We start from the raw sequence: 15,797 nt of genomic DNA on the forward strand, positions 1-15,797 counted from the left end.
AGTCCGTCTCATGCTACCACGAGTGTGAAAGCACCACCAACATTCAAAAGTGACCAAAACATCAGCCAGAAAGCATACGTACTGAGAAGTGGTCTGTGGTCCCCACCTGCAGAACCACTCCTTTATTAAGTGTGTCTTGCTAATCGCCAAAGATTTCCCCCTGTTGTCTTTTCCATTTGCACAACAGCATGTGAAATTGATTGTCAATCAGTGCTGCTTCCTAAGTGGACAGTTTGAGTTCACAGAAGTTTGATTTACTTGGAGTTATATTGTGTTGTTTAAGTGTTCCCTTTATTTTTTTGAGCAGTGTATATACACAAAAAAATATATATGAATACGGTGGTTGAATATGTTGAGAGCACTTATGAATTTTAGATGAGGTGGTTATATATGTTCTATAGCTACAACAAATTTTACAGATACATGTTGTGATAGGAGCATGTGATGAGAGTTTTGTTGATGCTTGCTTGTGCAGCTGTTCTCTTCATGGAGCACTGGAAGAGGCGACAGATGCGGCTCAACTATGTCTGGGACCTGACAGATTACGGAATGGATGAGGAGGTGAGATAGGCGAGCAAAATCTTCAAAGTGTCATATATAAATGCATAAAAACTGCCTTTATTCAAAGATATTGTTCTGAAAGTGTGTATAATGGGAGAATCTGCATTTCTGTCTCCACCAATGTGTGTCACATTTTGTAACAAATAACTCTTTTAGTTAAATGGCCTGTACTTGTACAGTGCTTTATCAAGTCCCCAGAGACCCCAAAGTGCTTTACACTACAATCATCCACCGATTCATACACACATTCACACACTGACAGTTGTAAGCAACATTGTAGCCACAACTGCCCTGGGGCTCACTGGCAGAAGTTTTACTTATCAAAAAAGCTTGATATATGTGTTAAACAGTTGTAATAACAACGAATCATACACTGTGAGCAATCAGGACTAGAAGCCTACCAACTTTCTATTAAATTGAGTTTTCTAGTTAAATTTAGGCTTTGTAATTACCTCCTCATTAAGCTTAAGTCATGGTGTGACCAAGCAATGTAATTGCGATGGCAGCGACACACATGAGAAGTAGCGATAAATGAACTGGCAGATTATTGGTACTTGCAAGTTTATTCCAAGGACATGGCACCGAATTATGGAGGACCAATTTTGCCATTACTAAGAATACATTTAGAAACACATACATAGCTTAATAAATGAATGCCCAATAAATATTTTAACAAATGAATTGTGCCAATAAATGCAAGAAAATAAAAGAAAAGGTTTATTCAAAAACTTATATCAGACATAAATTGATTTATCAGCTTCAGTATTTAGCTATTATAATTTATCTCTAGTTTTGTTTTTTGATGTTTCTCTATTTTCCTTTCATTTTTAACAGATGTGAATTTATTAATATACTTTTCCCCAGGCCTTTTATTTTTTTTTCCAGATTTATTTCCTCAAATATATTTAGAAAACAAATTACCTGAAAAATATAAAGAAAATTTCAGATAATTATTTTGTCTTTTTAATTCTTTAACATAGGTGTATTTTCTCTCCCAATTTCCCCCCAACAGATTTCCCTGATCCCATTTGTTCTCATTTTTATTTTTTACGTTCCTCGGTTGCTGTATTGTCTTTTCCTCCTCAACATGCAGCTAAAAATTTAAAAACTGATTAGGGCGGGACAGAGACAGAAGGGGCGGTGTTTGGAACAGTGTCACCACTTTAGCTTCTCTCCTGAGGTCAAGCCTCTAGAAAGTAAGTGTTGAGTCTCATTATGGCTGCCTGGTTTTGAAAAATAGCTGGCAGAAATGGCTAACTTCTGCCCTGTTGTTGCTAGGGAAGTTAGGCACATTGCAGATTTGGTGGTAGATAGTGCTGTTAGATAGGATTGTTTACTGTATCCTGAGAATATACTTCAGTTTGCTGAAGTACTAAGAGGCACGTTCATGTTTACAGACATGCTTTCAAAATAAAAGCATGACTCCTCGACTGACTGTTTTCCCAATCTAACACAGTAGAAAACATTCCATTGCCTTAGCTTGATTTGGATGTGTTGAAAGCATCCAATTTAAAATGAGTAAATATGTGCAACAAAAAAAACTAAGTTTAATTGGTTTGAATAGTATTATAATAGTTTAAGTATTGTGTCTCTGTAGTGTATTTTATTGCACATAGGGTGAACAGGATTTGCAAATCATGGTGTTCTGTTTTTATTTATGTTTTACACAATGTCCCAACGTCATTAGAATTGGGGTTGTATTTAAATGAACTCCAATGTTAAATTTGCGTCTTTAAACATTTCTGATGATGCTTGTTGAAAACATTAGGATATACATTATTTTAGACATAAAGCCTGATAAATGTGCCCTATAATAGTCATCATATAAATCATTTTTTCAACGTAAGCTGTCATTCAAGGATGATTTATATCCAGATCAGTTTCTAAAGATGTCACTGAATAGGTTTCATTTGGTGTGAAATTTAAAAGGAAAGCCCCCTAAACATGGGAAATCTATGTATACCTCACCATATCACCATATCGTTAAAAATCTTAAAGATAATAATGTCCCAGGCTGATTTCACTGAAATTTTTGCCTATTCTTCTTTACAAAACAGCTCAAGCTCAGTCAGATTAGATGGAGAGAGTTTGTGAACAGCAGTTTTCAGATCTTTCCACAGACTCTCGACTGGGTTTAGGTCTGTACTTTGACTGGGCCATTCTAACACATGAATATGTTTTGTTTTAAACCATTCCAATGTAGCTCTGGCTTCATGTTTAGGGTCGTTGTCCAGCTGGAAGGTGAACCTCCGCCCCAATCTCAACTCTTTTCCGTATTCCAACAGATTTTCTTCCAAGATTGCCCTGTATGTGGCTCCATCCATCTTCCCATCAATTCTGACCACCTTCCCTGCCCCTCCTTAAGAGAAGCACCCCCAGAGCATGATGCAGCCACCACCATATTTGACAGTGGGGATGGTGTGTTTAGAATGTTAGTTCTCCACCACACATAGCGTTTTGCATTTTGGCCGAGAATTTTAATTTTGGTCTCGTCTCACCAAAGCACCTTCCTCCCCATGTTTGCTGTGTCCTCAAAATGGCTTTTGGCAAACTACAAACAGGGTTTCTTATGGTTTTCTTTTAACAATGGCTTTCTTCTTGCCACTCTTCCATAAAGACCACATTTGTGCAGTGCAGGAACAAAGAAAAAGGAAAGAGAGAACAGGTTTACACTCATCATCTGGTGCTAAAAGCTATTTTTGATTTCTTCTTGCGTTGCTGTTGCTGAAATAGTGGCCATCACCTATCTATGAATAGTAATGATTGAGTTTTCATAAATCAAAAGCAGGATATGACTAAATGGAACAAGCCAACTGGTTTCTCTTGCAGGACCACAACAGGGCAGAGTATGTGTTGCGGGTTGCAGAAAAGACCATGAGACAAGATAAAAGTGCTCCAAAGGTAAGACTAATGTTAAACTCTGTGATGAGTCTGATGTAACTGATCAGTATGGTAAAAGTGATCAGTTACATCAGATCAGTTTTTATGGACAGAAATGTAATCTACATCAACCCAAATGTTTGTCGTTTTGTGTCTGATAAAACTTATTTAAGCAATAGATTATGGTTACCAGACTTAGTGAGACATCTGTATGTATCCACAGTCAATTGTTACATCATTTGAGCCCCGCCCACTAATAAAAAAGTGAGTGCAGCTTCCATCTGGAATGTCAGATTTTCCCCAAATTTTGAAGGCTTCTCGCCATAGAAGAACTCTGCATGACAGAAGATTGTATGACATGTTGCTCACAGTGTTATCTTGTGGCAACATGTGGAATTCCATGGCTGCCCCGTCGGTGCTGTATAGGCAGCGATGAAACGCTCCCGCGGTCTCTGCACAGGCTGAGTTGTGCTGAACTGCCAGGGCCTACGATGCTGCTTGCAGCTTTAATTTAAATTGCATCGCTATGATTATAGAACAGTAATATAGCCTGTCCGATATATGAAAATATATTCATTTAAACTGACACTGTGGAGACTAAGATGAGTTCAGTTGGTTTTAGTAAGTATGATAAATCCTGTGATCTGTCAGTAAGTGCAGTTGTTTGGTTTGTGATCCCCAATCTTTCAGTCGTGAAACAAAAGTTTGAAACTAGTCCGTTTGTGTGAATTCTAAGTCTTTTCAAAATCTGTGAGGACTGGGAAAGTTGTGTATTGTTTTCTTAGTTTAGGTTCACCTTCACTCACTAATTGATGATCAAACTTTCCAGTAACTTCCAGTACCATTGCATTTGTGATGCCACACTGTGAAGCTAACAAAGAAAAATACACGACCAACTATGAGTTAATGACAGAAGCTGGCAGTAGGGATGGACTGAAAATTGTATCTCAATATTTTGTGAGTTCTATTGTGATAATGATAAAGCTAACAACAAAAAAGTATTTAAACATCTATTACATTTATTGACAATATTTTTGTCAAGTCATGCTGTCAGAGCCCTACAAACACAATTACAGCTTTCGCAACATAAATAAGTCATGATCAAATAGGTTTTTTAGATTTAGCAGCAGTTAGATGAATTCGTACACTTGTACCTCTAAACAGCACAAAATATGCGGCACTCAGAGTAGAAGCATATTGGAGTAGCTCTGTTGTTTGTGTTCTGATCTTATTTTTAAAAACTCAGATTCCTCTTTTTGTGGTTTCTGTTTTTGGACGATTGTTCCCTGTAGTGTTGGATACTTTGCAGCTGGAAGGATTTTTGCTGATATATTTTCACTTTTGGACATTTCTTATGATGGCAAACCATAGCAACAAGGTGGAATTTTTACAGCCAGGAGCAGCTGATTAACATATCAATGATCTAACCATACAAGTAGACAGAGATTTGAAGAAGAGAGGCAAACCGAAAGGATGTGGATTAGCAGTTCTTGTGAACAACAGATGGTGTAATCCAGGACATGTTACTGTGAAGTGTCTTCTCTGTAGCCCAGATATTGAACTGTTGGCCGTAAGTTTTTTTCCATATTTTTCACCCAGAGAGTTTACCAGTTGTTTTTTTTTTTGGCAATGGCTTATTTTACACCATTAGCTGTTCATGAAACTTAATGTGATGTCATCAGTTTAGTTGTTTCTAAACTACTGACACAACAACTACAGACTCATACATTTCCATAGCAAGACCTTCTCTGTGCAAATCGGATCACAATCTTGTATTTCTTTGCTCTGAACTAAACCTCTGAGTTAAACCAGAAGCCCACCTCCTATGAGTAATGACCTTCTTTTTCAAGGGGTCAACATTGCCTAATGCACCACGCTATGAGGAAGTAACACTATGAACAAGAGAATCAGTTTGTGAAAATGAAGAAACAAAATTACTGTCCTCCACTGTTTTTTTTCTGTGATAATGAGAAAATAAAAAATGGAACATATTATTTAATGTTGTTACAGCATTGTCTGATAATAATCTACTATAATGAAATGTTCTTTCAGGTGTGTAACTCAGTTAAATTAAACTCAAAGGTTATTAAAAATGGTTAGACAGAACAGGGTTATGAGGAAATATTATTTCTTTAAATTCAATGCCATATGTCAGCCCAAGGTCCAGAGAATGAAGACAAAGGTGGGTTGGTTTGCTAATGTTTTGAGCAAATCCAGTTGAGTCTACAATAGCTTTAACGACTATATGTAGGCTTTGCGTGTCAACATGAAAATTATGTTGATGCTGTTTGATAGTTAGGATTAATTGGAATGTACACTCACCGACCACTTTCTTAGCCTGTCCAACTGCTCGTTAACACAAATTTCTAATCAGCCAATCACATGGCAGCAACTCAATGCATTTACGCATACAGACATGGTCAAGACGATCTGCTGCAGTTCAAACCGAGCATCAGAATGGGGAAGAAAGGTGATTTAAAGACTCTGAACATGGCATGCCAGATGGTCTGAGTATTTCAGAAACTGCTGCTTTGCTGGAATTTTCACGCACTACCATCTCTAGGGTTTACAGAGAATGGTCCGAAAAAGATAAAAAAAATCCAGTGAGTGGCAGTTCTGTGGGCACAAATGCCTTGTTGATGCCAGAGGTCAGAGGAGAAAGGCCAGACTGGTTTGAGGTGATAGAAAGGCAACAGTAACTCAAATAACCACTCGTTACAACCAAGACATGCAGAAGAGCATCTCTGAATGCACAACACGTCGAACCTTGAGGCAGATGGGCTACACCAGCAGAAGACCACACCGGGTGCCACTCCTGTCAGCTAAGAACAGGAAACTGAGGCTACAATTCGCACAGGCTCACCAAAATTGGATAAAAGAAAATTGGAAATCGTTGCCTGGTCTGATAAATCTCGATTTCTGCTGTGACATTCGGATGGTAGGGTCAGAATTTGGCGTCAACAACATGAAAGCATGGATCCATCCTGGCCTTGTATCAGTGGTTCAGGTTGGTGGTGGTGTAATGGTGTGGGGGAATGCCACAGCCTACCAGAGTATTGTTGCTGACCATGTCCATCCCTTTATGACCACAGTGTATCCATCTTCTGATGGTTACTTCCAGCAGGATAACGTGCCATGTCATAAGGCACGAATCATCTCAGACTGGTTTCTTAAACATGACAATGAGTTCACTGTACTCAAATGGCCTCCACAGTCACCAGATCTCAATCCAATAGAGCACCTTTGGGATGTGGTGGAACGGAAGATTCCCATCATGGATGTGCAGCCGACAAATCTGCAGCATCTGTGTGATGCTATCATGTCAATATGGACCAAACTCTCTGAGGAATGTTTCCAGTACCTTGTTGAATCTATGCCACGAAGAATTAAGGCAGTTCTGAAGGCAAAAGGGGGTCCAACCCGGTACTAGCAAGGTGTACCTAATAAAGTGGCCGGTGAGTGTATGTACCTGACTCTGTATGATATGAATTGAAATGACTTCATAATGTGCCTTGAGACGACGTGTTGTAAATTGGCCCTATATTAATAAAAACTGAATTGAATTGAATTGAAACCATTAACAGCATCGTTACTTTGCTAACAACTTTTCAATCCTGACCATACTTCACAGTCTGGTAGTGTATCGGTAGTTTCTGAAAATACACAATTTGAAGAATAGAAACAAACACTGAGAATGGCATAAAACAAATTGCTACAATAAATTGTCATTCAAATCACAGAATCATAACTGTACTTTACCAGACTGAGATTGCAACATAAACGTATATCATTATACATTTATGTATAATGACACTGGCATTAACAGTTAAAAAGCAGTATTTTGCATGTAATTAACAGAAAGGAATTTATCATGACAATATTTGTAGTCCCCAATTGGATATTCTTCCTAATGAAATTCATAAAAGAACAATACTAACACACATGTATTCGGCTGCTCACATTTGCCTTTAGCTGTCTGAATGTGAAAAATTGTCTCCCTTGGCAGCCTATATTCTTTCTCTGTGTGTGCATAAGAAGACAAGGAAAACATGTCCGATTGTGCTAATAGATGAGTGCTAATAGATGACTGAAGTGCCCTAATATGCAGTGGAATGTTCACAATGGAAATGAAAGGGGCAAGAAATGAAAAAAAAAAAAAAACACAGAGAACGAAGGGATTTAGGAAAATTTAGGGATTTTCTTCTGCAGCCCCGTCATGATATGACACTGTTTATACCCACCCTTCGAAGCTTTACCGTTAGCGGTCGCATAGGGTAACAGGAAGCGGGAGCAGAATCAGTGCATGCGATATAGCTGACATAAAAACCACACAGAAGTGGGCCGCTACGCTGAAATGGGCTGGCAAGAATCCTGATGAGGTGAATACTGACAAAGACTGACACTGCGTGCTGCAGGGAGGCTAGATGTCAGTCAAAGGGCGGTCTAATTTCAGTGTAGCGGGGATTAATAAAGTATTTTTTTATTTAACAAAATTTCATTAAATTGAAATACAGTGTTTTATATTTATTGATACTCTCATGGAACCAACAGTGGAATTATTTGTTGGTTAAAACTATAGCTGCATGATGTCAAAAAATATTTTATTTGCAACACCACTCTGCTGATGTAATTACAATGACTATATCAGTTATGATTTATTCACATTTTTCTGACTTTATATATATTTTTTTACATTTAGATAACATGCCCACCATAATCGATCGATCTCCGGGCAGCGATCTCCGGATGCTTCACCAGGCGATCGATCGATGACCTTTATTAATCCCAATTTCTCTTTGGGATTAATAAAGTATTTTGAAATTTGAATTTGAATTACCTCTTCTCTGCTGGAGCTGCAGTGTGCACAGATTTATGTTGTTTGATGTGTGCAACTGTTTGGCCATGGTTAAAAAGATCTGCTGCAAACGGAACACATGAGACTGTGGGATGAGAAATACACAGGTCCAAATCAGAGCTGACGACACAGTGTCTTCCTAAAGAATTCATCCCCCTAACCTTTTACCTATTTCGTTAAATTCCAACTTATAATTGAAATGTTTTTTAAACTGAATTTATGTGATGGATCTATACAAAGTAAGCCATGAAATCTATCATCTTTAAATGGAAAGCACATGGTACAAACCTGCCAAGAGAAGGCCACCCACCAAAACTCAAAGACCAGGCAAGGAGGGCATTAATCAGGGCAGCAGCACAGAAACCAAATGTTACCATGAAGGGGTTGAAGAGCTGTACAAGGAGAGGTCAGTGAAAAAGGACAAACTAATCTTGGCGGATCCAGCCCACCCACTGCTTGACAAATTTTAGCTGCTTCCATTCCAACATTTGTTGTTTGCTTCACAATAAAAAAATAATACATCTTCAAAGTTGTTGGCATATTCTGTAAATTAAATTGTGCACACTCTTAATTTTAATTCCAGATTGTGAGGCAACAAAACATGAAAATGTCAAGGGGAGGGAATTATTTTGCAAGGCACTGCATTTCATGTATGCATACTTTCTATTCTCTTCATGCATATTTGTGTTTGCTTTTGTGTGTTTTAGGAAGAGAAAGTGAAGCTAACATGTACAGACAGAATGCCAGCTTACCTCACTACTGTGGTCACGATGGGCTTTATGGTGAGACTCATTCTCCTCCCACATTGATCCACTGCTTCAGTTGGTTCAAAAAGAAAATAGAAAAAAAAATCATTCAGATGTTTTTTATACTTTGATATGATTTAGAGAGGAGGCATTTGCATAAAAATTGAATCTTTACATTAAAAGGATGTGCATACAGCTTACATATTAAGCAAAAATGGAAGAAACGGTTTCAACCTAATTTTTAATCTAATTTTGTGAACTTTTTAGAGCCATCTGATGGGTCCAACAAACAACTGGAATATTTGATGATTTAACAGTTGGGGCCAAAGTTATTTGGTAAATTGAGATTTAAAATTATTTTCATTCAAACTAGAAAGTTTGTTTTTGTTAGTAAATGAGAGGGATCTATGAAAAGATACACTATACTGCCAAAAAGTGGGCTACACCACCAAATCAATGAATTCCGGTGTTCCAGTCACTTCCATGGCTGCAGGTGTATAAAGTTTGGTAGAGAAACCTGACTTTCCTGACTATGAACACACTCCTAAACCTTGTGGAAGATGTTTATAGAATAGCTAAATTTGCTATTGGTGGCAACAGTGGGTTCATCAACAAATAGATTAAGATTAGGATGTCTTTAAAGTTCATGTACATGTAAAAGTAAACAGACAAATACTTTCTGCGATATAGTGTAATAAAAATAGTTTTTATTAACATTTTATTAGGCAAATGACATGTCAAAAATATGTATGCCCTTCTGAATAATTAATCCTTATTGGCAATCAAACCCCTTTTATAATCACTGATCAGCTTTTTGCATGTTTCCATTGCCATTTTTAGTTATTCATCGTTGGTGATAAATGATTTGTCTTTGGTGATAAGCTTGAAGTTTTTAAGAGTGGAGGGCCTCCTTGCCCTGACTCTCATCCTAATCTTCTGTTCAGATTCTTTATCAAATTCTAGTCAGAACTCTAGATGGGCTCTCTAAAAAAGAAATAATACTTCACATCATAAGAGATATGTTGGTGTAATTTAAAGACAACTTTAAATCTAAGTCTGCCAGGGATGTTTAAATCTGGATGTATTTGTACCTTTTCTAAGGAGTTTTCAAATCCTTTATATTCTTTCAGCTGACAGGTCTGTTGTTGGAGCCAGACTGTTGTGGTTTAAAAGCAACTGGTGAAATTATTTCATTATTTCCCTTATGTCTGATGACTAATATTGCTTTTTTGTAGAAAATACTGTTAACTTAAAAGGATTTTTGACTATATTTTATGTTCAGGCTTTGTTGATAAAATATATAGGTTTTTGGTTATCGGTGTTTTCCTCCAACCAAACAGCTGAAATGGAATAGGGGTAATTTCACATTTATTTATTTATCTTACTTTCCATTCTTGAGGTGGATCAGAGTTTGTTAAATGCTAAATGTTTTGTTACAGCTGATCGATGTATAGCTATGCTTGCAAATGTATTTTTGGACTATATTAAGGTACATTGTTGTGTCAAATAAATGTATGACAGTAGGGACAGAGAAATCATGGAGTCTACACGCTTACTAACATAAAATATAGTTTTAAAAAACAATTTCTGGCATTTGAAGGTGTTTAAGATTATTATTTTAGAGGTACATATTTTTGACTTCTATTGGTATCAGTCTGTTTAAGCTGCATTGACTGAAAAACTCTAGCAATACCATACAATAGATAGGTTGTTATTTAGTTACATACACTGCTGAAAAATAAGTCGTTTTGCTGCTGTGCATATGTGGGGAAAAAAGAGTATTGTGAATGTTTCATAGCTTAAAACAGAAGACGTGTTTTTTTTCTTTGCAAAGATGCAAAGAAAGTACTGTATTACGTCATTTTTTAGGTTGCAGGGTTTAGTGAAGTATGTTAGAACTGCAGTCCTGATTTTCTTTGCACAACACTATATTATGTGGTTACCCTATCTCTGCTTTACACATTACAGCTGGAAAGGTGTGTGCAGATATTTGAATCTGTCTTCTCTCATTCTTTAGTATTTGTTTTGTTGATGCTCATTTGTTTCTTAAACCAGTTTTCCCCCCTCCTTTCTTTTAGATATGTGTTACTTTTGCTATAGCCTTTGGGGTCATCCTGTACCGGATCAGCATTAAAGCCGCCCTGCATATAAGCACCTACCCTGCTGCACGTTCCAACATCCGAGCCACTGTAAAATCCACTGCCGCCATCATCAACCTCATCGTCATTATCATCTTAGATGAGATCTACGCTTCCATCGCTCTCTGGCTTACCACATTGGGTACGGAACCATGGGTCTGACTGCATGACGAGAACAACTGATGATCTTACTAACCATTACTGTTTCCTTGGAGTAAACTGGAAACATGACTTCATACATTAAATATGCTGTGTGTTTACTCTATTTTGTTTATGTTTGGTTTTTGCATTTTGTGATTCTTGAGCAACATCCAAAGGGCTTTATTTAAACTTTAAATGGTATTTTAGCTAGTGAGGCAAATATAATATTGAAATTATACAAGGTTTTATGGATAGATGATCAACGATCATTCAAAGCTTGGTCACCAATAAGCAGTAAAATTAACAAATAGAGCCTTTGATGACTAATGCTTTTTCTATCTTTGCAAACTATGTTGGAATGTCAGAAATGACATTGTAATGGCTTTTATCTTTAAAATAAAATGTAAGGATAGGGGTATAAAACATTTCTTTCCTTGGGTTTGCAGCCTCAGATTTAAAGTACAGCTACCTGTTATTTTTGTTTGAATGTAGTGTTACCAGTCACATGTGCTGCTTTTTTCAGAGGTTCCAAAGACTGATAAGAGTTTTGAAGAGCGCCTCATTTTCAAAACGTTTATCTTGAAGTTTGTCAATGCCTTCGCACCCATCGTCTACCTGGCCTTCTTTAGGGGCAGGTAAAACAACTCACCGTCTTGCCTTCTTTTTTATGCTAAAACACTTAAACCATCAGTAGTTTTCTTTCATTTGTCTGACACCTGACTATACCAAAATAAGCTAAATACCAGAATGGACACTCAGTTTTCATTCTTTTGATTTAAAGTGATTTATTGATGGTTGTTTGCTTACAGACTTGTTGGGAGACCTGGAAACTACCTGTACGTTGTTGGATCATACAGGATGGAGGAGGTAATTCAGTTTAATCAAATTCTGAGACATTCAAGATGGTATTTGTGTTAATTATCACACTAAAGTGTGCAAGAATGAGATTTGCTCTTCTCTGCCTTCCTATTGGGTGCTATTGCAGGATTTGTCAAAAATGGCAAATAAATTAAATATACTACCATTTATTATATGATATATTAATTTTCATTGAGGTGTTGCTTGAGTCATGTGACTTGTAATAGAGTCAGACCTAAGTCACAAATTTAATTACTTTAGGCCCACCTTAATAAACCCCAAAAGACTTTGAACTTGACTTGGAAATTCCCTGTGTTCCAGTTATCAGGGAATCAAACTTTTCAGCCTCCATGCAAATGCTTACTCTGGGGTGTTGGAGGAGAGGCATCACATCTTTACTCTTGCAAAATTGCTGGGGGGTCATGGAAGTTTGCTTTTTAGGTCTACATGTGTTTTGTGAATTTAGAGAACGCCTATGACCATGTCCCCCTGAGGTATTTAGTAGGGGATGCTCTGGGAGCATGGGGTATCTGATTGGCTTTTAAGAGCTATTTTTAAGGGCTATTGGATAACCCTCGGAAAAAGCAAACTCCCCACTGATTTTCTGATGCTTTTGAACATGCTGATTGTCTTGCTAACAAAAACGCCTTTCAAAAATATTTTTCAAATCTGGAATTTTATTATTTCTCTGGAAATACAGGTCCTTCTCAAAATATTAGCATATTGTGATAAAGTTCATTATTTTCCATAATGTCATGATGAAAATTTAACATTCATATATTTTAGATTCATTGCACACTAACTGAAATATTTCAGGTCTTTTATTGTCTTAATACGGATGATTTTGGCATACAGCTCATGAAAACCCAAAATTCCTATCTCACAAAATTAGCATATCATTAAAAGGGTCTCTAAACGAGCTATGAACCTAATCATCTGAATCAACGAGTTAACTCTAAACACCTGCAAAAGATTCCTGAGGTCTTTAAAACTCCCAGCCTGGTTCATCACTCAAAACCCCAATCATGGGTAAGACTGCCGACCTGACTGCTGTCCAGAAGGCCACTATTGACACCCTCAAGCAAGAGGGTAAGACACAGAAAGACATTTCTGAACGAATAGGCTGTTCCCAGAGTGCTGTATTAAGACACCTCAGTGGGAAGTCTGTGGGAAGGAAAAAGTGTGGCAGAAAACACTGCACAATGAGAAGAGGTGACCGGACCCTGAGGAAGATTGTGGAGAAGGGCCGATTCCAGACCTTGGGGGACCTGCGGAAGCAGTGGACTGAGTCTGGAGTAGAAACATCCAGAGCCACCGTGCACAGGCGTGTGCAGGAAATGGGCTACAGGTGCCGCATTCCCCAGGTCAAGCCACTTTTGAACCAGAAACAGCGGCAGAAGCGCCTGACCTGGGCTACAGAGAAGCAGCACTGGACTGTTGCTCAGTGGTCCAAAGTACTTTTTTCAGATGAAAGCAAATTCTGCATGTCATTCGGAAATCAAGGTGCCAGAGTCTGGAGGAAGACTGGGGAGAAGGAAATGCCAAAATGCCAGAAGTCCAGTGTCAAGTACCCACAGTCAGTGATGGTCTGGGGTGCCGTGTCAGCTGCTGGTGTTGGTCCACTGTGTTTTATCAAGGGCAGGGTCAATGCAGCTAGCTATCAGGAGATTTTGGAGCACTTCATGCTTCCATCTGCTGAAAAGCTTTATGGAGATGAAGATTTCATTTTTCAGCACGACCTGGCACCTGCTCACAGTGCCAAAACCACTGGTAAATGGTTTACTGACCATGGTATCACTGTGTTCAATTGGCCTGCCAACTCTCCTGACCTGAACCCCATAGAGAATCTGTGGGATATTGTGAAGAGAACGTTGAGAGACTCAAGACCCAACACTCTGGATGAGCTAAAGGCCGATCGAAGCATCCTGGGCCTCCATAAGACCTCAGCAGTGCCACAGGCTGATTGCCTCCATGCCACGCCGCATTGAAGCAGTAATTTCTGCAAAAGGATTCCCGACCAAGTATTGAGTGCATAACTGTACATGATTATTTGAAGGTTGACGTTTTTTGTATTAAAAACACTTTTCTTTTATTGGTCGGATGAAATATGCTAATTTTGTGAGATAGGAATTTTGGGTTTTCATGAGCTGTATGCCAAAATCATCCGTATTAAGACAATAAAAGACCTGAAATATTTCAGTTAGTGTGCAATGAATTTAAAATATATGAATGTTAAATTTTCATCATTACATTATGGAAAATAATGAACTTTATCGCAATATACTAATATTTTGAGAAGGACCTGTACATAATTTGTGCAATGACTTGTTTGAGACCTAAAAGTTTCCAACTTGGGCTTGACACCGAACTTTCATGCTTTAACTTGGGACTTGACTCAAGACTTTGGTGGAGAAACCTGAGACTTAATTGTTACTTGCAGAACAATGACTTGGTTGCACCTCTGCCTTTATTGTAACAGAAAAGACACTTTTCTTTATGTTGGAATCTTGTGTTTTCCAATGAATTTTCCGGTTTACTTTGCCACTCCAATTATTTTAGTATTGCTGCTAATACCTGCCAAATTTAACATACCAAATAAAACTGATTCCTTTTTTCAGCATCACTGTGGATAGAAAATGCAGCTCATGTTTTGTTAGATGACCTCTTTTACAGGTTCTACAATTCACATTGGAGCACAGATTTGGGCAGCACAGACACTACAGCAGTATTGCTCTTTTATCTCAGATCTCACAAGCAAATCAGATCAGCCAGCAGGCTAAAAATAACAGTCCAACATGGACGCCTGAGGAGATTGGTTCAGTTTTATTCCTTTGTTTATTTGCTCCACTGCCTTCATGATTAAGAGTGAGATATTGTTTATCAATGAGATTTGTTTCTGATTTTTCTCTGTTTTTCAGTGTGCTCATGCAGGCTGCCTCATGGAACTGTGCATCCAGCTGTGCATCACCATGCTGGGCAAGCAGCTCATCCAGAACAACCTTTTTGAAATCGGCATACCGTAAGTACAAATCTACCCGAGACACACAGAACACGAGCCAAACAAAATATCCTCACAAGTCATACAATGTGGGCTTACCAAATCACAGAATACATTATGCCCACCTACTCAGTTGTACTTGCATTTTACAGAAGTCATTTAAATATCTGATTCACTGACACCTACCTGCTATTAAAAAAGCCAGCACTTCGTTTTGCTGTTTTCTTCTCATCCTCACAGGCTTGTCTGATTGGAGGCATGTTTTACTGCTTGTCTGATTCTTTTTCGCCAAAAACATAGTTGTTCAGAATGGTGTTATCGTGATCATTCAAATCAATTGAGATGCTTACAAGTTCAGACATTAAATATTTCCATAACAACAGTCTGACTGGAAATAACTGAAAAATGGCTTCGACAACTTGCAGGCAAAGCACGAAACAATTGTCTACGATCTTGACCGACATTTGGTGGTGGCACTGGAATATTTTTAGATTTTTTATGTCTCTTTGGTAGGCTGGGAAACAATTAAGACCACAAACTTCTAAAGCCTTTATTGGGAATTTGAGAACAGGTTTCGGTGGTGATAGGATCTGTGGAGTTTCCAAGGATCCGGAATTTTG

General features: G+C 38.0%; 1 protein-coding gene across 7 annotated transcripts in view; it reads left to right on the plus strand.

Moving 5' to 3' along the window:
- The window catches only part of ano1a (anoctamin 1, calcium activated chloride channel a), a 121,032-nt gene that overhangs the window by 89,276 nt on the left and 15,959 nt on the right, over window positions 1–15,797 (plus strand). For 6 of the 7 annotated variants that reach the window (XR_007037986.1, XM_047363401.1, XM_047363403.1 and 3 more), the window contains 7 exons: window positions 476–561; window positions 3,391–3,462; window positions 9,004–9,078; window positions 11,121–11,322; window positions 11,845–11,956; window positions 12,131–12,188; window positions 15,098–15,198. Coding sequence is in view for 6 of the 7 variants with exons in the window: in XM_047363401.1 (XP_047219357.1) it covers window positions 476–561; window positions 3,391–3,462; window positions 9,004–9,078; window positions 11,121–11,322; window positions 11,845–11,956; window positions 12,131–12,188; window positions 15,098–15,198 (706 nt within the window). In the remaining variant the exon portion in view is untranslated. The remainder of the gene's footprint in view (window positions 1–475; window positions 562–3,390; window positions 3,463–9,003; window positions 9,079–11,120; window positions 11,323–11,844; window positions 11,957–12,130; window positions 12,189–15,097; window positions 15,199–15,797) is intronic. The other variant, XM_047363400.1, reaches the window with a different exon arrangement.

This window comes from Girardinichthys multiradiatus, chromosome 4 (genome assembly GCF_021462225.1).
Source record: "Girardinichthys multiradiatus isolate DD_20200921_A chromosome 4, DD_fGirMul_XY1, whole genome shotgun sequence".
In the NCBI taxonomy this organism is placed as follows: Eukaryota; Metazoa; Chordata; class Actinopteri; order Cyprinodontiformes; family Goodeidae; genus Girardinichthys; species Girardinichthys multiradiatus.